The sequence below is a fragment of the Protopterus annectens genome, chromosome 6.part0 (genome assembly GCF_019279795.1).
Source record: "Protopterus annectens isolate FY-2018-M chromosome 6.part0, PAN1.0, whole genome shotgun sequence".
Lineage (NCBI taxonomy): Eukaryota > Metazoa > Chordata > Ceratodontiformes > Protopteridae > Protopterus > Protopterus annectens.
The window spans coordinates 422,659,423-422,680,928 of NC_056737.1; the positions used below are offsets into that span (position 1 = coordinate 422,659,423).

At 42.4% G+C, this 21,506-nt stretch overlaps 1 protein-coding gene across 5 annotated transcripts in view; it reads right to left on the minus strand.

Annotated features, from left to right (window-relative positions):
• MTA1 (metastasis associated 1) overlaps window positions 1-21,506 on the minus strand; it is a 3,368,231-nt gene that overhangs the window by 544,857 nt on the left and 2,801,868 nt on the right. For 3 of the 5 annotated variants that reach the window (XM_044074165.1, XM_044074164.1, XM_044074168.1), the window contains exon 17: window positions 20,966-21,001. The exons of the other annotated variants lie outside the window; for them this stretch is intronic. In XM_044074165.1, coding sequence (XP_043930100.1) covers window positions 20,966-21,001 — 36 coding nt within the window. The remainder of the gene's footprint in view (window positions 1-20,965; window positions 21,002-21,506) is intronic. 5 annotated transcript variants of the gene reach the window in all.

Here is a 21,506-nt window from a genome sequence, read left to right on the forward strand (position 1 = left end):
AGTGTGGAGGAGGAGGAAAGGATGGATCAAAAAGGGAAGGGGAGGAGGCAAGAAGTGAGGTGACCCGAGGGAGAGGGAAACTGAGGGGGAAATGACCCTGTGATCAATCTGGAAGATCTGAACTAGGTCCCAGGAGGCGGGCAAAAGCGATAAAATGAGAGAAATAGAAAGGGGAAGGACGTCAGGAAAGCCAGTAGGGTGAGAGGAGGAGGAAGAGATCAATAGGCCCCCAGCTTGTTCTGTATTACAGATGAGAGATCTGGGGGAGGAGGGAAATGATACAAGGAGTAGCAAAAGAACGGCCCTGCTGGAGCGTCCCTCAGAAAGCTGCCTGGTAAAGGGAATAGAGTGATAAGTATCGTATGCACTTGCTTTTTTGAGGAGTAACACCCTATTGAGAAAGTCACCTCTCCACTTGAGAGTGTGATTCTCACCAGGGTCTTGCTCTAGAGATCTAGCCACTCTCTGAGAATAGCTCATTGCCACAGTCTGGCGTGGGCTGCTTGTTTGGTGGATGATGGCGTTGCTTTGAAGCGGTCCAGAAAAGTAAGCCCATTGCCCCATTGCCTTGTTGGATTCGAGGAAGGACATGGGGAGGTTCCGCTTGTGTTGTTTGTCCTGCCATCTACAGACATATATGTTCTGTTGACATTCTGTTGAAAAACTTGCCCCCCTGAAGAGAACACCAATAGGGCCCAACGCACTGTGGGGTGCCCCCACCTGCACATGAGTGCAAAGACCCTCCCAAAAAGGCATCCGGTGAAGTGGACTGAAGTGCCCTGCAGGAGCTGGGGAAGGATCACCGCATGCTGGATGCTCAAATGGTCCCTGGATCATGAGAGATGAGAAATGTGAGCATCCAGTGAGAGGAGAAGACAAAAGTATCCACTGGATTGATGGGCGAGTGGTATTGAAGATGATGGTGTGAGAGTGAACAAGTCAAACTCTTTGGTGCTTTAGTCTGTTGCAGCACTGAAGAAGGACATTTCATTCTTTTTGATCTGATAATACTGAGAAGAAGTGTTGCTGCTTTGTCTAATCTTACCTTTAGACCCAGTAGGGCTTTGGCTCTCTTTGTAATCAGTGGAAAAAATACTGCCAATTTGTGAGTGAGATATATTTTGTCTGTGACAGACGTCGCAAAGTGTAATCTGACAGTATCACTTGAGAAGCTTGGTGGGAGTAATGGAAATACAAGAAAGGAAGACAAAGAGGGAAGAGTGTAGGGGGCTCCAGTCACCCAGTCTGGCTGCCTGCCTGCCTGAGTAAAAGAGGAGGATCAGTGGTGGATGCTGGGTGGGAAACCTGAATTGCAGTAATGGAAGTGGAATTACAGGGCAGGTGGTTGAAATGAAAGGGAACGGCCCAATAGTAGCGGAGGAATCTTTTTAGCTTCTGTTCATTTCATTTTTGAGAACAATGGCAGAATGGATGGGTGATGTTAATCTGGTCCACTTCTTTTCCCGAAGAATCTTCATGATGCATCCTCATGGTAAAGTTCTCTGTGAATCTTTTTTTCTAGGAAACCACAAGAACCTTGAGGATCTCGGAGGGTAGTTGGTCACTGGCAGGGTGACCAATCTTTTTTGCAAGCAGTTTTGAAATGAACGCTATATAATACTATTCTTTGGAACGAAGTCAACAGTTTTGTCTGCTTTTGAGTTTTGAGGACCTTGAGAAGATTGGGAAAATAGCATCTTTGCTGACACTGGCTGAATGGCTCTTTTGTTGAGGGACCTTAGAAATGTGGGAAAGGGTATATTTCACTTGTGGTGGAACATGATGGGGGCAGCCCATCAAGGGAGGGGATGTGATGACCCTCCTTTAGAGCCTCTTCTCATGTTCAGGGACTGTGCCCATTCATCTTGAAAGAGCGTAGTCACCCTCGTTGATCCCCCTCTGCTCCTCGGACGACTGCCTGGTCTAGCTGGGCTCAGTCCTCAGGCCTTGGTTTGCGACCATGTTGCTTTCTCTCTGCCTTGGGGGTAAGGCAGGGTTTCTTTGGCCAAACCACCTCTTCAAGCTTTTTGCCATTGGGGTAAGCCAGTCGCTAACTGAGGGGCGGACCTTGTTGTCTGGCGAAGCATCTTGATCTCCAGGGGTTAGGTTGCCATCCGCGCCTTGAAAGGTTCCCGGGGGCAGAAAGCAGCAAGGGAAGCGTGTGGAGGCGTGAGACTTCCTGTTCCTCCGGCTCTGCTCGCCGGTTCCGGGGCATTTCAGAGACTTGTGGACCCCCGCGTCCTAATTCTCTTAGCGCGCCTTACATGTCTTATCAAGCCGCACAAGAAAGGAGCTACCTGCTGTTCTTAGAATCTAGGACGTCCCTACCGCCTTCGCAGACGAGTTGTTGCACCGCTCCAGCTGTAGATATTAGTAAGCTCACTCTGAGGAGAATATCCCTCTGAAGACGAAAGTGAAATGGCAGAGGTTCTTCCACTTGGATGTCTAGTCCTGTCTGGAGATCCTTCGCTTCGCCTCTTTGTGGCGAGATGGACCAGCCAGCGCCACCAGGATGGACAGGCGAGCAACATAGTGCCTCATCTGCTCTTGTGCATCCAGGAACCATTCCTGGGAGAGGACCTAGAGGATTTGTTGGGAAGTCCATGCCTTGAGCTGTGTTGAGTGCTAGCCAAGGGGGGACACCCAGAGTGGGCCATACTGGAAGAGACTCCCTTTGATAGAAAGATTCGGTCTTCTGGAGGTGGTGGTGAAGTGGAGACTGATAAGGGGATCTCTAGAATGTCTGCAAAGCATGCCAGAGAAAGGGGACCTGGGGGGCCTCAGGATCATCCAGATCTGGAGGTGATGTGATAGAATCTCAAAGAGTCAAGTCTGAAAGATTAGCATCTCCCGGGAAAGGGGATTGTGGGGATCCCTCCCGCCAAGGCAGGAAGCCAATGGAGGGGAAAGGAAGCAGTGAGTCAGAGTCAGGGGAACTCTCCAGTGAGGGAGCGATCTGTAGGGAGGATGAGCAGGCTCAGGCAGGAGAGAGGAGTGGAGTCCTCTGTGGCCAGGAGAGGCAGGGAGCTCTCTCGCCGCAATCCAGGGGCGAGACTAGGAGGCCCTCGAGCACCCCCAGGGGAGGGAGTGAGGCTTTCCTCTCCACCAGCCGAGATGAGGGGTGGCGCAGTCGGAGTGCACTGGAAGAGGTCCGGGACGGAGAGAGGCGGAGACCCCCTCGAGTAGACCACCACGCCTCGCAGCGGTCCGCGGCCGGCGCTCCGAGTCCGCCATGGAAGTGGGGGAGAGATTCGGGGACCGAACAGGTGACCACTGCGGACCCCGACAGTGATGGGGGTGGGCCCCCCGAGGAGGCCGAGGTAAGCAAAGAGAGCGACCGAATGAAGAGGAAGGGAGGCGAGACGAGATGGCCAAGACAGGACCCGACGAGGAGAGTGACGAGGTCAGACGGCCCGACACGGCTCAGCCGATGCGGGAAACGGTTCCGGACCTGTGAAGGATGAGATCGCGGGGCAGGGCACCGACTGAGGTGTTGGCCGACCTGACCCGCCAGCGAGAGCTGAAGAGAGAGAAAAGCACCTGAGCCCTCAGAAGAGGGACCCGAGCCTTCGCCCATGACCTGTAGCCGACACCTTGGCCCGCGACGGCCCAGTGGGAGAAGAACCTCGCCCGCCGAGGACGACCCAGGTTGAGTCATGTCCCTGGAGCCTCGATCGGCTAGTTGAATAGAGCAAGGGCTAGGGGCCGAGCGACAGAGGTCTCGGACCTGCCGGGAGTTAGGACAGGCCAAGAGAAGGTGCTGAGGCCCTAGGACACCCAGGCTGGCTCCAATGAGGCAAGCCCTCTTTCCTCTGAGGTCTTTTATAACTGGGAGAACTGCCCGAGGGGAGGGAAGGGGGCATGCAGGAACAGGTCATATACCACAAGAGGACAGAAAGGTGGAGCGCCTGTTGAGACATTTTCTGACAGCACTATCACCTACTTTTTCCCGCTCGAGAGACACTTTATACACCTGGTAGCTAGACACACACAACAAACCAACACTCAAGAAGTAATTCAAAATGAGCTTGTTTTTTTTTCCAGCAAAACCACAATAAAAAAACCAAAGCAAAACAGGGGAGTTAACAGTAGCTTAAACTACCAACACAAAGACTATAGGAAAAGGGAAAGTTAAAAAAGTTCTTGAAAGAAAGAAACATAAAAAAAAACGGATAGAAGGACTAAGTACAATGAACTACACTAAAAGGATAATAATTACACAAAAAAGAAAGAAACGGGGAAAACTAAAGCAGGAAAAAGCCTTTTACCAAACTAACCACAAAAAGTTAGTATACGGAAAGCGAAAAAAGCGTGTCACTAATAGGGTAATGTACAGGGAACTAAGCCACCGATAAGGGAGACTCACCGGGAGAAAAGAAAAGAGCCGAGAGGGAAAAACTGGTTAAACTAACCATCAAGAATGAAGGCGAGATAGACAACTTAACATATATGCTTGAGATGGTTGGACATGTTGATGCGTTTGTTCATAGAAAGAAGGGCACCTTTAAATGTGGTGCCTGTAACCAATGTTCTTTTATAAACAATAAGGAACAGGTTTCATTGCCATGTAGACGAAAAATTTTAACTGCCAAGACCTATACCAATTGTAATTCAGAGGGTCTGGTCTACTTAGTCACCTGTGGATGTTGTGACACTTTCTATGTTGGCAAGACAGAGAGACAGCTCAAACGTAGAATATATGAGCATATGAATGACATCAGTAAGTGTAATGTTAACAATGCATTGTATAAAGAAACTTTATCATACATCAATGCCAAGTTCTCTTTCTTTGTGTTAGAAACTGTACCCAAGGAACCCAAAGGCGGACCCTGGGAACACAAATTAGAATATAGAGAAACCTACTGGCAGTTATTTTTGGAATCTAACAAATTACCAGGTCTTAATGACCACATTTCACTTGTGCCCCTACTCAAATTGAGGGCAGCTAAGTTACGATTTCATGTTTCTTTTGCATCCATTATGGATGTTTTAATTTCATTTTTATCTCTTGGGAGTGTATTTATATTTTTCATATTTACACAGTTTTTTAATTTATGATATACATTTACGTCATTGTGATATTTGTATATTTTTAAATATATATAATAATAGTTTTAACATTTCTAATTTATCACTTTTTTTTATATCTTAGTAGTATACCAGCTAGATATTTTAGTTTATTTTTCAATGTTTGTTCTGCTTTTCATGCCTGGTTCTTTAAAATTTTGGCAGTTTATCAATTTATTTAATTGATGCTTGTATAAATTAATCTAATTGGAATGTTTTTTTTTTTTTTTTAGTTCTGAGGAAGTCTGAGAGCTATTTGGACGAAAACGCATGTGTGATTTTGGTGGCATTAAAATAAACTTTGTTCTTTCTCAACCAGCAGTTCTGTGCCCTTCATTGTCCAGTATTTGGATTTTTAATTTATCAAGTAATCACAGTTCAAAAAAGAACAGCACACTAAAGACAGACCTACAAGACTGCCTGATTTATACACAAAAGATAATCTCCAGCTCACAACTATACTTCATCTTGTTCCTATATTGCTATATTGACAAGCCTTAGCTCCTAAAGATTCTTATCACACAACAGATATATCTCCTTCTATTGCAAACATGTAAATTTAACTTATAATTCTTTATACTGTAGCAGTAATATAGTCTTCTCTAAACCATCAATGACCACTCCAACTGCAATCAGTGACTATTCCTCTGCTTTATCTGCTTCTTTCATAACTTTCTCTTTTCAGCTTTCAGGCCATACGTCTCATTCATCTCCTGACTCCACTTTCTCGCCTGTAAGATCTTTTCTGTACAGGCATTACTGCATTTACAAGAATCCTTGGCACTTTACATAGTTTTATACTGTTGAAGATCAGAGAAGATTTTAGCCTATGCAAAAGCTGTATAACAAAATGTCGTGGTTCATGTGCAATCTATAAATTCTGTATTTGTATCTTTTGCTTGTAATTTTGTGCCATCTGCATGCGAGCTATGGTTGAAAAAGGGTCGTGGGCCAGCCAACTCACCTGGTCAACAAATTAAAAATATATTTTTGGCATATGCAGATTTGACATCAGCATGTTGTAACTATGTCTTTTCACAATATTGTTTTTATCTGTATTCTGCCCTGCTCATCACTCCTGCCAATGTTCACCTGTATTAAACTTTACTGTGGGCATTCCACAGCTGTGGCTGAAATGGAACCACAGGGATAAACCCACTACCCTGACCAATAAGCAACAAAATAAGTTAGAACTGTTGCATATGGAGGTCATATCCCACAAATCCATGATGCAGGAGGCAGCAGTTGTATTTGCATGAACAAGGGTATACATACTGCCTGTTAAGAGCATGTGATTTGCTTAACTTTCCTTATGCCAGAAGACATAACATTTTACTGGAATCTAACCATTCAAAAAAATACAATCCACTGCATCTAATACAGAGACAGAATATGAACTAGGCTTCATTGGCCTTGGTCTCCACATTTTCTACTGTGAGCTTACCTCAGTCTTGTCTAATGTTGCAAGATTGGTACTCTGCCCTTATTTACTAAAAAACATGCTTCATGGCTGCAATATTTAGGTGACTACCTAAGCTTCATACTTCTTCATCTTGCTGTTGGACTGTATGTTTGCAGTTTGTACTGCAAACCCAGGTACAAGACTGATCACCCTTGACAATCTCCTTACATGATATGGCAACTACAACAGCACCAAAAGGATCTAAGATTCTTCTGCAACACTTAGACATTTTCCTATAATGATTAGTATAAACAGAATCAAAAAGTTCAAAAAGCTAGAAAGAAATGTTAAACACTTCACCTTAACATATAAACTATAAACAAGAGGGTTCATCATCTTTGCCTATCAGAATACGTCAATATTTCAGAAGTTCCAGCTTGAAGGGATGTATACACATTTGTGCTGATTCATGCCATTATGCCACACTCCATATATATCAGCTCACTTGCCCACTGATTTAGTTCGTCCTCTAGCTACTAGTAAGGAATTTCTGCAATTGAAGATCTGCACCATCTCTCACCATATAGAGTTAACAAGTATATTAGTATATACTTGCCAAACTTAAAAAGAACTGCAGCAGCACAGATTAGAACAGGTGGCACAGGGAGATAGAAAGAGGGTATACCTGACCAGTTAATAAAGGTCCTTTTTGTATACCAATTAAATCATTAAGACTATATCGACTATACCCAACAATGAGACTTCTCACTGATGGCTTCCTGGCTGGGCTGAATCACAAGCAAAGCCACCAGGGTGGAAGTGGAAGACTATGCGAGTCTGTCAGTTACTGTAGAGGATTAAGGCAATGAGTTGGTTAATAAGCTGCTTCCTGTAGTCACTGGTTTGATTCCCTTAACCTCTTTTGCCTTAAGTGTGACTCTTTGCAAGTTGCTTAACACGCATTGCTCTTAGGAAACTTGCGAAATTAGGTTACGTTCCTCAGTAGTCTCCTGAACTGAATACCTAGTAACTACCTATGAACCCATGTGTCACAGTTCAAACGTTTTAACCCTACAGAACTGACATGCCAACACAGGCCTGACATCCAGAGTCATGGCTGAGGCAGTCATTTTTCTTTTAGGTGTTGTTTCACTACTAGGCCATTCATTACCTACCACTGAAAATGCTGCCACATACTTCTAGAAGAACTACCAGGACTAGTGGTGAAAGGAACCTATACGTGGGGTGAATTCCACCACCTATCCTCTCCTTGCATCAGGCCCAACTGCTGCTACTTCTCCCAGTCTGCCTAGGGTTAATCTCAAAGCTATCATTATTTTGAATGGCTAAGGTCTTTTTTCTAAGTATTAAACCTACCCACAGGCAGCTGAAATGAGCTTGTGCATTACAATGGGAGGTGTGCTACACTTTCCCCATGTACATGAACCGCTGGCTTTGAAGGACCAAGTTCATGTCCTTGGCCCTGGCGGTCGTCAGTGTCATCCACCCATCATATTTACCCACAAACCAGAAGCCACCACCCAAACCCTGCCCCCAGCCATGCAAGAAAGGACAAGCCACCCACTGACTGATCACTCATATCCCCTTGATACCCACCTCCTCAAGTGATTGTGGTATGCTAATTGAACTCTAGTCATCTGGGCTGTAAATATGGGCATTATCTCTGTGCATCACAAAGCCACTGGGCAGTAATATCCTGTTAAGATGTGTAATTAAACAATAAGTGGCCATATTGCAAGTGCCTGCAAGTGACAGACTGTTCAAGCAAGCACCGGAGATGTCCACACCTCCAGTGCAGTAAGCTTTGACCGCATTAGCCAGTGGCTGGTTAGTCACTTGATGGCAGAAGACAGTGCACCTGGCAATGCACTTAGCAAGACTCTGCTTGAAATCTGCAAAATATTCACACCAAGGCTTGAGGGAGACAAGCTGGCCAGTCTTCCTAAACTCATGCATTCATGTCAAGCTAATATCTAAGCTGACAGTGGATAACTACAGACAGGGTGTTACAAGACCCTTTTGGTTTCTGCCTTTCAAGAAAATAAAATAGTAGATGAAAGGGCTGGATCGCATAGATCTGCAAACACTTAGAAATTACCTCTAGAGAGAAGCACAGCTTCATCCTAAGGGACACACATCACTTTAGAAAGAGCAAACATTGTTCTTGCATATAAGGGCTGCAAGCAGAGATCCTACCTGTAGGATGGATCACCTGGAAGCATTTCCCAAGAAACAAACATCAGTATAATCAAACTAATGAGCTCAAATGGGAGGGATTCTTCAAAGAAAGACAAAAGATGCAGCACTCCTTTGAGAAATTTGCTTATTCAACTGCCTAGAATAGGCTGCAATCATACCCTCCACAAAATCATAAAGTGTAGAAATAGCTGGCAAAGAACCATGACCACACAATAACTGATGCCCAAATCACACAGATGCCTGAGATAGGTCAGGATCAAATGCAACTAAATGGGGAAGTACTGGGCACTGTTCTACCATGGAAGTACATGCCATCCAAGTGACAAAGTTCTTAGCAGACAATGACTTCTGAAGCTAGACAGGAGCCAATCTTGAAGATAGAAATGTCTGATATCCCAAATGCCAGGAACAACCGTTCCTAGTTATCAAGGTTTTCAATACTGCCAGGGAACAGGTTGCCTGAAACTATGAAATCATAAAAGAGATACAAAGCCAAAACACAGCAGTCAATGAAATCCAACAAGTTTAATGAAACTCTTCCATAACAAGACCAAATATAAAATATGTTAAGCTCTTTCATTCTTACAGACAGACAATTACCAAAGGACTTCATCAAAACAAAAACGGAAATTACATCAACCACCTTAAATAATTAACACAATCAAGTAACTAGTTCAAATCATATCCTAAAAATAGTGTTCATTCCAAAAAACATTCCATCAACCTTTTTTGTTCTGATGAAGTCCTTTGGCAATTTTAAGGATGAAAGCACTTAACCGATTTTATATTTGGTCTTGTTTTTTGGAAAAGGTTCATTAAACTTGCTGGATTTCACTGACTGCAGCGTTTTGGCTTTGTACCGCGTTTTGATTTCAGCGTTGTGGCATAAGTACATTACAGTGTCTTCTTTTGGTTTACTTGCTGTCTGAAACTATGTCTTTCCTGGCCACAAAGTTCTATACTTTAATAAGACATGGAACCACTGGAAAGGTAGGAATGTGTACAGGAACCTTTCCATACCATGAGATGAAGCCCATGTCTATCTCTTTTGCTCCTGCCCTAGTGCAGTGAGTAGACTGGTAGAATGCATTCTTCTGTGCGACAAACAGGTCAATCTCTGGAGTCCCTCACTTCAACAAAATTCAGACCAGCAATATTATTTGGATATGCACCTCCAAGAAAGGACTGCAGGAATGGCTCAAAAAGTACTAGCTTATCCACTTCCTTAGAAATGTGAAACAATAAGGAAGTGATACCTCTTGCCTTTGTCCCACTGCCAGAAAAGCATCATCTCTTTGCAAATGTGGCATGATCTTGTGCCCAACTGCTTGCTTGTTTAGGAACCATACAATAGATTGGTTGCCTGATAGGATAAGGAAATGCCATGAAAGCACACGTGTCTCCAGTGTCTTCAGGGCTAAAAGACAGCACTAACCTCTAACCGGCAGACACAAACCCCCCTCTTCCAGTAAGGAACCCCCCCCCCAACATAAAGTAAGAGCCCAGGCAGATGGGGTCTATCATGCAAGTGAGGTGACTGGCATCAGGAGAAGTGACTGATTCTCCTGCAGAAACAAAGCTCATCAGAAAGCCTGAGGAGGAATCAAGCACCAATTCAATAGATCATTTCAACACTGGTCTGACAATGGGAGGAAGCATGAGAGACAGCGATTTGCCTGGCAGCCACAAAATACCTAATTGTTTTCTGCAGTACCAACATAACATACAATACCACAACCTGGAATACTAAAAAGGCACCAAAATCATATAGTAGCCTATAAGCCCAGAAAATGCAGCACAATTAAGAATTCGGACTCTGCATTGCACCTTCATTAATACCAGGACTTCCTGGACCCTCTCCAATGGTTATGTAGCAAAGTGATGTCATCACTGCGAGCTATGCCATACTTGAAAAGATCACACGAGAGAGTCAAATTTTGGATGTTTCTGGGGCAAAGTCAGCAATCAGACAGAAACCTATACAGGCCATCACCCTTTGCGGGTGCTAAAGGGACAACATCAGGGTGCCCTCTGGCTGTCTATACAGCATTCCAAATTACTGTATATTCCATCATGTGTTCCTAGGGGGATGGGATAAAGGCTCAAGGCCAGTCCAAGCCACCGTTTGTAAGACAGAGTTTCCCAAAAGGGATGTGGATGATGGTCGAATCAACCAAGTGGCTTGGTATCCGCTATCAGATGGATGGATGAAATAGGATCCTAAAAGCTTCACCGACAAAAGGAGGCTCAGAATCTGAACTTGGCAACAAAAAGGGGATATGAGCGAAGAGTGGTCTTCTGTATGTGGCATCATGTCATGACAAATGAATGTGGTCCCAAGCATGGGAGCTTCCTGACATGTTGCCAAACTCTCGCAGGCAAAAAAATCACTGAACCAATCAAGGAAGGTCCTTGTTATCTGACCTCGGAATTACTGAGGTATGCATGATGTTTACTCAGGCAGAGCAAGTCGTTGTAAACCAAATGGGATGTACCACCACAAATGCTGGACTTCAGTAGCTTGAAAAACTGTGAACAGGGCACAAGACAGATATTAGTGAGTCAACCACTGTACATGGTCCTACCTTGAAATAAAATCAAGTGGCTTACTTAAAATCCTAAAAAGAAAAGTGGATGCATTTTAGGCATCCCAAATCAAACTCTACTATTGTAGGTATCAAATAACCAATGCAGGATTTTCTACTGAAACAAGTTCGAGTTAATTTTAAAGTAATGCTGATCTTGCATTAATACACCCAAAGCAGACTTACTGAAAAACGTAGACTTACTTAGCAGCATGCTTCTCTTTTACCCACAGTGTGCTTAATTCTAAGTAAATCAGAAAGGGTTGTCAACAACACTTAAGCAAGAACAGGGAAATAATACTGCACTGCCCAATTATAAACACTACAAAAAATGTGTTATCATACCTCTCAACCTTGTACTGCAAGAAATCTGGACAAAGTTAAAAATAATGGGGAGACAAAGGCCCAAAACACTGCTCTTATTAATTTAAAAAGTTGATACAATAACAGGTCTTGCATCAATACACATTTTCTGAAGGGTATAAAGTATGAAATTCAAATGTTTGTCAAAATGTGGACATTTTGAGAAAATCTGGACAGCCGAGTATGTTATACACATTTGGAAGATAGATATATAATAGTATAATGCTTAACATTATACTCAGTTTTGAGGAACTGTTAAGCAAGTGTGTGAGGTTATTTTAAACATACTTACCACTACTTACCCAAGGTATACAAAATTATACTGGGCCCTCTTAAAAGACCCACAGCTTCTTCACGCAGATAGTTTATGCATAATACTTGTCTTTTTTTCTACATTAATTTCTGAATTTTTGCATAGTTATGTCACTATATATATATATATATATATATATATATTAATAATCAAATGACTTGAAGACTAACGATTTGTTCTGAAATGAACACATGTACTGCATATTGTTTATATTCTACTATTTGATAAGGCTGTGGTGCTAATGCAGTGAATTATTTTTTAGGAGATTATCCTGTTAATTATGTTTTAACTATTCTGCTTTTAATGGTGATATTTACCATCAAATTAAGGATGGTGTCACTGGCGCCTCCCTTGCACTCAACTGGTCATTGTGGAAAAACATGTTATAAAATACTTCAAGATTTATTAACTCAGGCAAATAGACCACCCATATGGCAGAAAATTATTAAAGAAATATCAAATAACAAATGTGGGTTCTCTTTCTCTTGGAGGATCTGTAAGCTGCACACAGATTTTATGGATGTCTCGATGGTATGTGTGGTGAAAAAACGGTTAAATTTGCTGACAAAATCATTTGTCTGTACTAGCTATTTACATGGTAGTAGATGTCACCTACCAATTTACTTGCATCACTCCACTACAAGTATTTCTTAGTATACACAGAATTTGTAGTAAAAGACTATTCCCTTGGGAGCATAAAAAACAAAACATACACATTTATAATACAGACAAACGATTCCAACTTATTTTTCCAGTTGTACTTTATACGGGTTCCCTTCATTTGACTTGACAAACCAGATTGTAAAAGCCATATGGTTGACAATTTAGTTCATCGAACTGTTCTGACTGATATTGTAGTATATTGAGGATCAGGGAATTTGTCCTTTTCCCCACAAGTACTGCAATCTTGGAGCTGGTATATATAATTTAGCAGGGGGTCTGCAAAAACACTTTGTGTTGCTTGCAGGTGGTATTTGGTTTCTTTTAGCTGATCGAAAATCTGGTTCACTGATCAAATTAAATACTCACATTTTTAGGAGGTTGCTCCTATTTCTGGACATGAAAACTAATCAGAAAACTGCATGTACTGTGTGACAGAATATAACTTATTCACTGAAATGATAGTATGATTATTGAGAGCTAGATCATGTTATCGAAAAACAAAAATGTCGAACGGCACAACAGCGAAAGTGCCAAAATGTCGAGGGTCCGTTTTTGAGACTGCAGTACACTGAAGACTGGGATATTTGCCCTTTCCTCACTGTAGTGCGATCTCAGAGTTGGAATATATATTTAGTGGGGTGTGTGGGGGGGTGCAGCACCCCACAATACCGAATTCAAGTTTCGGCATTTTCACTCTTGTGAGCGTTTGACATTTTATGTCTGCGATGATATGATTTAGACACAATTATTCAATACTAGCCATTTTTACTACATGATGAGTTTTTAAGAAATAAATTATGCATAAACCCCATAGCTTCTCATAAAAGGGGTAACCACAGGAGTTTTTACAGATGTTTAGTACCCCATGGGTATTTTTTCTCTCTCTCTCGTGATGTTATTAGGCATATTATAATATCTATTGATCTGATTATTAGTGGTAAACTATCTTGTAGGACAGAGGTTGTTGCATTTGTCCCTGTGATGCTGCTTTTTTTTTTTTAACACTCTGAAGAGGTTATTAGATTATTTAAGCTACAGCTAGAAGAGCACCTCATACATATAAGAAACAACATCATAGATACCACTACTCTCACACTTTTACTACATAAGGTAAAAGTTTAAAGGAATTATAAGGAGTCTAACTACGTAATGAAGTATATAAACCTTAGTTCCCAGGAGTTTAATACTGAATGCAACTGGAAATACCTCCTCCATTCTTGTAATGTTTTTGCATTCTGTTTTTTTTTTTTTTTTTTTACTCAATTAGCTTTTCAATGCTTCTGAATTTTCATTGTTGCTTTTTAATGACTGCTACTATTTACTGTTTTATTCTAGATTTTAACTCCCCTGAAAACTCTGCCAAAGCAGTAGAGGTTATTAATAAAGTTTTTGGTTCACTTTTGGTTGTTTGCCACTTTTGCCATTTGAAATGTTTTCAGCTTTGTGTTTTTTTCATCATTCACTTTTACCCCACCCTTCCCCTGACAAATTCATTCAAATGTACTTCCAAGACACCAACCACTCCTATACATCCCATTCAATGTAGCCATTACATAGTGATGAGAGTTCCTTGGCTGCCTTTACCTTAAATTATACAATGGGTTTCCTACTCATACAGCAATATAGTCAGGCACCTTTCACGTCTCTGCTAATGCACTATACCAAGTAGTTAAGCAGTTGCTAATGTTGTTAACTTACCATAGTATTTTTCACTGCTAAACTAGTTCACTTGTTTTTTCTTCTGTTTTTCCTGGTGAGTCAGCAAACAAAAATGGGTGAGATCCACCTTTGTTTTCCCCTAGCCGCAGAATTCACCCAATTCTAGGATGATCCTAAAGCACTCCCTAGCCATTTGAAAAAAATAATCCCTTCCAGTTTGCTTTGAGTCTCCATAGCTTCTCAAGAAATGTGCCATTGGAAAAGCAAAATCCAAATGTAAAATGAAACGACCAAAATAAAACAGGTAAGCACTTTCACTTTTGCTTAATCAGACCATATGGTCCGATGAAGCAAAAGTGAAAGTGTTTACCTATTTTATTTGTTTGGTAATAAAAAGTACAGTTTTGTACCTACCATAAATGTAGATGTTCGAGGATCCCCATTGCTGCAGTCCTTACTATTGGGTATAGTCCGCATCCAGTCGGCCCGAATACCAGAGTATAAGGCTGACGTCGGTCAGGGACTGACGCCAGTACGTCAGGGTACTATGACCGACGTCATATCCTCAGTCTTTTCTTGCCCCAGATGTCAGAAGACCCTAAAAAGACAAGGCCCAAAATACCTGCACCAAAAATATGTACAATATATACAAGAATATATACAAAAATATAAGCATGTAACCTCACCTACACAACCACCCCTAAACACAGAGGGAAGGAGGGAGATTGGACTGCAGCAATGGGGATCCTCGAACATCTACATTTATGGTAGGTACAAAACTGTACTATGTTCTTCTCCCCATTGCTGCAGTCCTTACTATTGGGTAGAATCCCAAAGCAGAGGTAAGGAGGCTGGCAAATCATAACGAAGCAGGAGCTGACAACATGCCTTGCAAAACAGCTGTGGCAAAACCAGCCCTAGACTTAGAGTAGATAGGAAGGTGATAATGCTTAGAGAAAGTATGCACTGAACTCCAAGTAGCTGCTTCCAAAATATCCTTAGTCGCGAAGCCCCTTAGAAATGCTGTTCAAGTGGCAGTAGCCCTAGTGGAATGAGGCCTAATCCCAGCTGGAATCTCCTTGCCATGATGGGAATAACAAAATGCAATGCAAAAGCCAATCCACCTAGAAATAGTTTGTTTTGACACAGGCTTGCCCTGTGAACTCAAAGCAAAAGAAACAAACAACTGCTGAGACTGCCTGAAATCTTTAGTCCTGCTTAAATAATAACGCAATTGCCTGTGTACATCTAAAGTGTGCAAAATCTTTTCCCTTTATTTTGGGGGTCTGCATAAAAAGTAGGCAAATGAATAGTTTGGTTTAAAGCCACACTAGAAACCACCTTAGGCATAAAGGAAGGATTAGTACGTAATGATACCCTATCCTTATGGAAAATCAAAAATGGCTCTACTGCCATAAGGGCCTGCAACTCAGACACCCTTCTTGCAGAAGTAATAGCCAACAGAAAAGCAGTCTTCCATGACAAGTATTTCAATTCAGCAGTAGCCGCAGGCTCAAAAGGTTGTAGAGTAAGTTTTTCCAACACAAAATTGAGATCCCAAGCAGGAGTAGGAGCCCCACGTGGGGGTCTTATATTCTTTGCCCCTCTAAGAAACTGCTTGAACAAAGGATGCGAAAACAATGGTGGGTCACAATCATAGTGAGCTGAAATTGCTGCAGCATGAATCTTAATGGAAGAGAAGGACAAACCTTTGTCCAATAACTCAGTAAGATATTGAAGAGCCACACTCAAATTAGGCTCAGAAACCTGCAAATTCTTTGCTGTACTCCAAAATAAAAATCTCTTCCATTTTTCATGCACTTTCCTTGTACTAGGTCTTCTAGCTTCCATAATCACATTTAAAACTTGTTGAGGAAGTTGAGACCTGCTGTGTTTCAACACAGAATATGCCAGGCTGTTAGATGAAGAGAGTGAAGCTTGACATTGAGCAGATGACCATCCTTCTGAGATAATAGATGAGGAATCAGAGGTAAAGGCCATGGAGGCTTCCTTACCAGACTCGTAGTAGTGGGTACCAGTGTTGCCGAGGCCAATCTGGAGCTATCAAAATCATCCTTGGCCTGTCTTGTCTGACCTTTAATAGTACCTTTGGAAGAAGAGGCAGAGGAGGAAAGGCATACACATGAAGGTTTTTCCAACTGAAAGACAGAGCATCCACTTTCCAAGCTGTGTGATGAAACCCCTTTGTGCAATACTGTGGCAGCTGGTGGTTTAGTGGAGAAGCGAACAGATCTATGTCTGGAGTTCCCCATGACACTGTCAATTTTGAAATACATGAAGATCCAGTTTCCACTGTGGGGATCCATGATTTGTCTGCTTAACACATCTGCTAAGGAGTTCTGTGCTCCCGCAGAAACCTTGCCTGAAGAGTTAGTTGCAAGCTTAGCGCAGTCTCCCATAAAATCATTGCTTGCCTGCATAGAGGATAAGAATGTGTTCCCCTTGCTTGTTGATGTACCACATGACAGTTGTGTTGTCTGTTAGAATCAACACCTGCCCTGGAAGAAGTAACTCCTTGAAAGCCATTAATGCAAACTGGACTGCTAACATCTCCTTCATGTTGATATGTAGATGCTGTAGTCTGGCAGGCCACTTGTCTTGTATCCACTTTCCATTTAGATGAGCTCCCCAAGCAATGTCCGAGGCATCTGTCGTTAAAATCTGACTGCCTCTGGCCGGGTCACAGAGAGTCCCTTGTTTAGGTGACATTCCTGAGCCCACCACAAAAATTCTTTTTGAAGGCAAGGTATTATTTGAATGACAGTGTCCAAATCCTGGCAGTGCTGTGTCCATACATTTTGAGATACCATTGTAGCTTCCTCATATGCAGTTTGGCATTGGGAAGCACCAGAATACAAGATGCCATGAACCCTAATGCTTGAAGGACTGTCCTTGCAGTCAGCACGGACTGTCGAGATAGTTGATGGAAGTAAAGTGATAGACTCTTTTGTTTGTCCGGGGTTAAAAGGCCATCTGGGCTGCTGTATTCAGTCTCACACCCAGAAAGCACATGTCTTGAGAGGGTACTAGACTGGACTTTATTTCGTTCACAGAATACCCTAGGCATCTTAGCACTGCTATAACATATTCCAGATGCTGTAGAAGGTCTTCCTTTTCTTGAGCCAGAATCAGGCAGTCGTCCAAGTAAGGATAGATTTGAATTCCTTGAAGCCTGAAGTAAGCTATCACTGGAGCCAGAACCTTTGTGAATACTCTGGGCAGTAGATAAGCCAAAGGGCAATGCAGAGAACTGATAATGAGAATTTCCAGCTCGAAACCGCAGATACTTCCTGCAACTTAGCCTTATAGGCACATGAAGGTAAGCTTCCTTGAGATCTAAAGTTACCATCCAGTGATCTTTGCCCAGCAGAGGTAAAAGCTGTTGTAACGCCAACATCTTGAACTTGGGAATGTCCAGAAAAGTGTTGAGGAGAGATAAATCCAAAATTGGTCTCCACGTGTTCCCCTTCTTGGTACTAGGAACAGGCGAGAATAAAATCCTAGGCCCCTTTCTGATACAGGGACTGGCTGAATGGCCCCCATCTGGAGTAACTGAGAAACTTGCTTGTGAGCCTCTTTTCTTTGTGGAGGAGGAACGTCTGGCATGCCTTTGAAAGGGGCATTGTATGGAAATAAAATCTGTAACCGTGGTGAATGATATCCAACACCCATTTGTCTTGAGTAATTAAATCCCAATTTTCTTTGAAAAGAGACAGTCTTCCTCCCAAAGGAGCTGCCAGACGAGAATCTACTGGCAGCTGAAAAGACAGGTCATTGGGTCTGTTTACGAAAGGACTGACCCCTGCCCTCACCAGAAGTCTGAGCAGGTGAACTCCCTGTTCTAGGCCTAAAAGAACCTTGAGCCCTGCCCCTACCACGCCTAGACCTACCCCTAGACTGGGAATCATAAGCAGGATATAACCACCCCTTAGCAGGCCAATTTCTACTAAACTTCGGTGGCTGCACCTGCAAAAAATCTTTGACAGTTTGCATAGACTTAGCTTTGTCCTCCATTTTCTTTAAAACTGCTTCCACAGGCGATCCAAACAACACATCAGACTGTAAAGGAGCATCCAAAATCCTTGTCTTAACATGCTCAGCTAAATTCTGATCCTTCAACCAGGCATGCCTGCGAAGAACAGAACTAGTAGCAGCCACCCTCGAGGAGGCCTGTACAGCATCAAAACCACATTGCAAAGAATGCTTACCCACTTGTTCAGACACATGAACCAAATCCAGCAACTCTTTACACTCAATACCTTCCGCCAAAGCATCCACCTTAGATTTTAATTGTGAAAGGAGATAATTCTGATATTTTAGCATGTGAAACTGACAATTCAACGCTCTCATGGCTAGAGTGGAAGAAGTATACACTTTCTTTCCCCACCTATCCAAAGCCCTTGCCTCTTTATCAGTGGGAACAGGATTTTTAACCACAGAAGCCTTAACACCTTTAGGCCCTGAGAAATAGTTTCTGGGTCCGCCTAGGACTCTTAAACAAATACTTATGAGCTTCGGGCACCCTATAATACCTATCAGGCTTAACAGGAGCAGGAGGCAAAGAGTCAGGGTTCAGGAAGCCTCTGCAAAACATCTTCCACCACATTCAACACAGGAGGAATAGCTAAGGGCCTATGCTGGGGTAAAACAAGAATTCCCTAAGCCTTTTCCTGGAATCAGAGTAATCCTGGCCTTCTCATTTAAAGTGCTCCCTCATGGAATGCAGAGTCTCTGAAAATGAGAAATCCTCAGGAGGAGAAGCAGTAGGAGTGGAATCATCCACATCAGAATCAGAATAAGTAGGATACTCCTGCAAGTCTTCCAGAAGACTCTGAAGCCTCTGAACACTGTTCAAAACTATCAAACTCTGGTTCCACCCTAGGCCTCTTATCAGGCGGGGCATAGAACCTCTAATCATAGTAATCAAATCTTCTGCCATTTTAAGCATATGTTTCTTAGGTACAGAACCCGAAATGCTAGGAGAAGCCCCACTGAAGCTGAACTAGGCCTACCTCTCAAAGAAGTTTTGGCAACAGAAGGAGAGGCTCTAACTACCTTGGGAAGAGAGGGAAGAACAGTTACCTGAGAAGCCCCTCAGCCTGGCCTACCTCCTGAGAAGGCACATCCTGTAACAGTAAAGTTTCTGCCTGAGACTCCATGGAAACTCCTGGCAAAACCTCTGGCTCCACTGAGTTTCTAAAGAACCGACGTCCGGACTGCCGGTTCATCAACCCTAGGCTTCGCTGTTTTGTCCTTGCGCTTCTTGGGCCGGAGCATCCGACGGCATTTTATAATTGCAACGCTTCCCAAACACTAACCTGGCACAGTCTAACCTCCTCTTAATAGTGCGTTTGTTAAACCTAGCACAAGAGCGGCAACCAACAACGCCGTGCTCAGGCCCTAAACAAGGTATACACAAGGTATGGTAATCCCTATGAGGTATCTGTTTCCCACAAGAAATACAGTTATTCACTTTTTCTGACATCCGTTAAATACTGAGGCAAGAAAACCAAAATGTTCCCCAACGGGTACTTAGCCAACTCTGTTTCGGTCTGAAACGAAATATTTCAGAACGCCAACCTGCAAAAACTGCTTCTGCATTGGACCATGCAAAAAGACTGAGGATATGACGTCGGTCATGCGATTAGTACCCTGGCGCCAGTCTAATCGCCCTGACCACTCTGGTATTCGGGCCGACTGGATGCGGACTATACCCAATAGTAAGGACTGCAGCAATGGGGAACGAAGAACATCAAGTTTTTATCTTCAGTTAGTGTGTTATTCTGGTGGTCATTTTGTTTTACATCTGTTTTGCCTAATGCTGTTAAGGAAGCTGCTGCAAATTCAATCCACTTTCCTCTTCTTCTCAGTATAAACTGCACTACACCCATGATTCACACAGTCTGAATTGGCACACAGAGTTCTAGAAACTGTCAAACTGATGTGCATTTATCTGAACTTTGACTATATACCAAAAAATTCTACTATATGATCCACTTTTGGGGTAACAAACGGCAAAGATTCTCTACTGACTTGCTGAGCCTGCCACATACCAAACAGTGTTACGACACTTTTAGCAAAAAATTCACAAAATATACCTCTCTCAATAATAATGCTGGCATCTCCAAGTACCAGCAGGGCTTGTATAGCAAAAAAAGGATAAATCAAAACATATTTCAAAAGGCAAAGAAATGTGAAAGCAATGAGTTTTTGTATGTATTTAATTAATTACCACATAACATCAGTTTTCTATAAAGTAACAGGAAGACTTCAATATGTTAATTGCTCTTAACAAGGCTGTATTCTTCCAATTATAAAACATCATTAAAGTATACTAACATCAAACTTAATACAGAGTAATGTTTTTTCCTGTATTTGTATTGCAGTGAACCTAAAAAACAAAGAAACAGAATGCAGTTCTGAAGAAAAATGTACATATTTTCTGGATAAAGTGCAAACAAGAGTGTAAAAGGACTACATACTACATTCAGGACAAGAATTCCATTCATGCAAAATGGATAGACATGGAATTACTGACATTTCAGCAAGCAACCCAAACACAACAGTTCACAATGCACACACAAGCTTCCAGACATGAAACAACTAAGTGTAGAAATAAAACTGCTGTTCCGTTCTCCTACTGAAAAGCAGACTACAGCTTAGAATTCTTACCCCTACTAGGCATCAAAAGGCGTTTCTTCATGTTGCCTGAGAGGGCACAAATGAAGAGAGAAAAAAAGGGGGAAAAAACAAACAACAAATCAACACATCATAAAAGATAAACACTTTTAACACTCAAGACAAAAAGGACAGAGATGAGACAGGTATAAAAACAGGACTTAGTAAATGCAGAAAGTACTGTTGTGTAAGAACTTACCATAACAGTAGATGCTCTGATTACTGTTGTAGTATTCCAAACTGTTGTGTTATCTTGCCAAATAATCTGGGTGTCTAGCTGGGGTACCAAAGCCAAAACTTTCCATAAATCCTCAAACTATCTCCAAGCCACTTAGCCTGTAGAGGCCTGAGACACAAAATGGGAGAATAATCAGAAAAGGGGAAACACAGGGTGGGAAGGAATACTGCAATAGTTATCAGTAGGACATGTACCTCTATGTTAAATTCATACATGACTGTACAAATGCCTTTCACTGTTGCAGTATTCCAAACTGTTAGATAATTCCCATAGCTTAAGAGGTGTGATGGGATAATT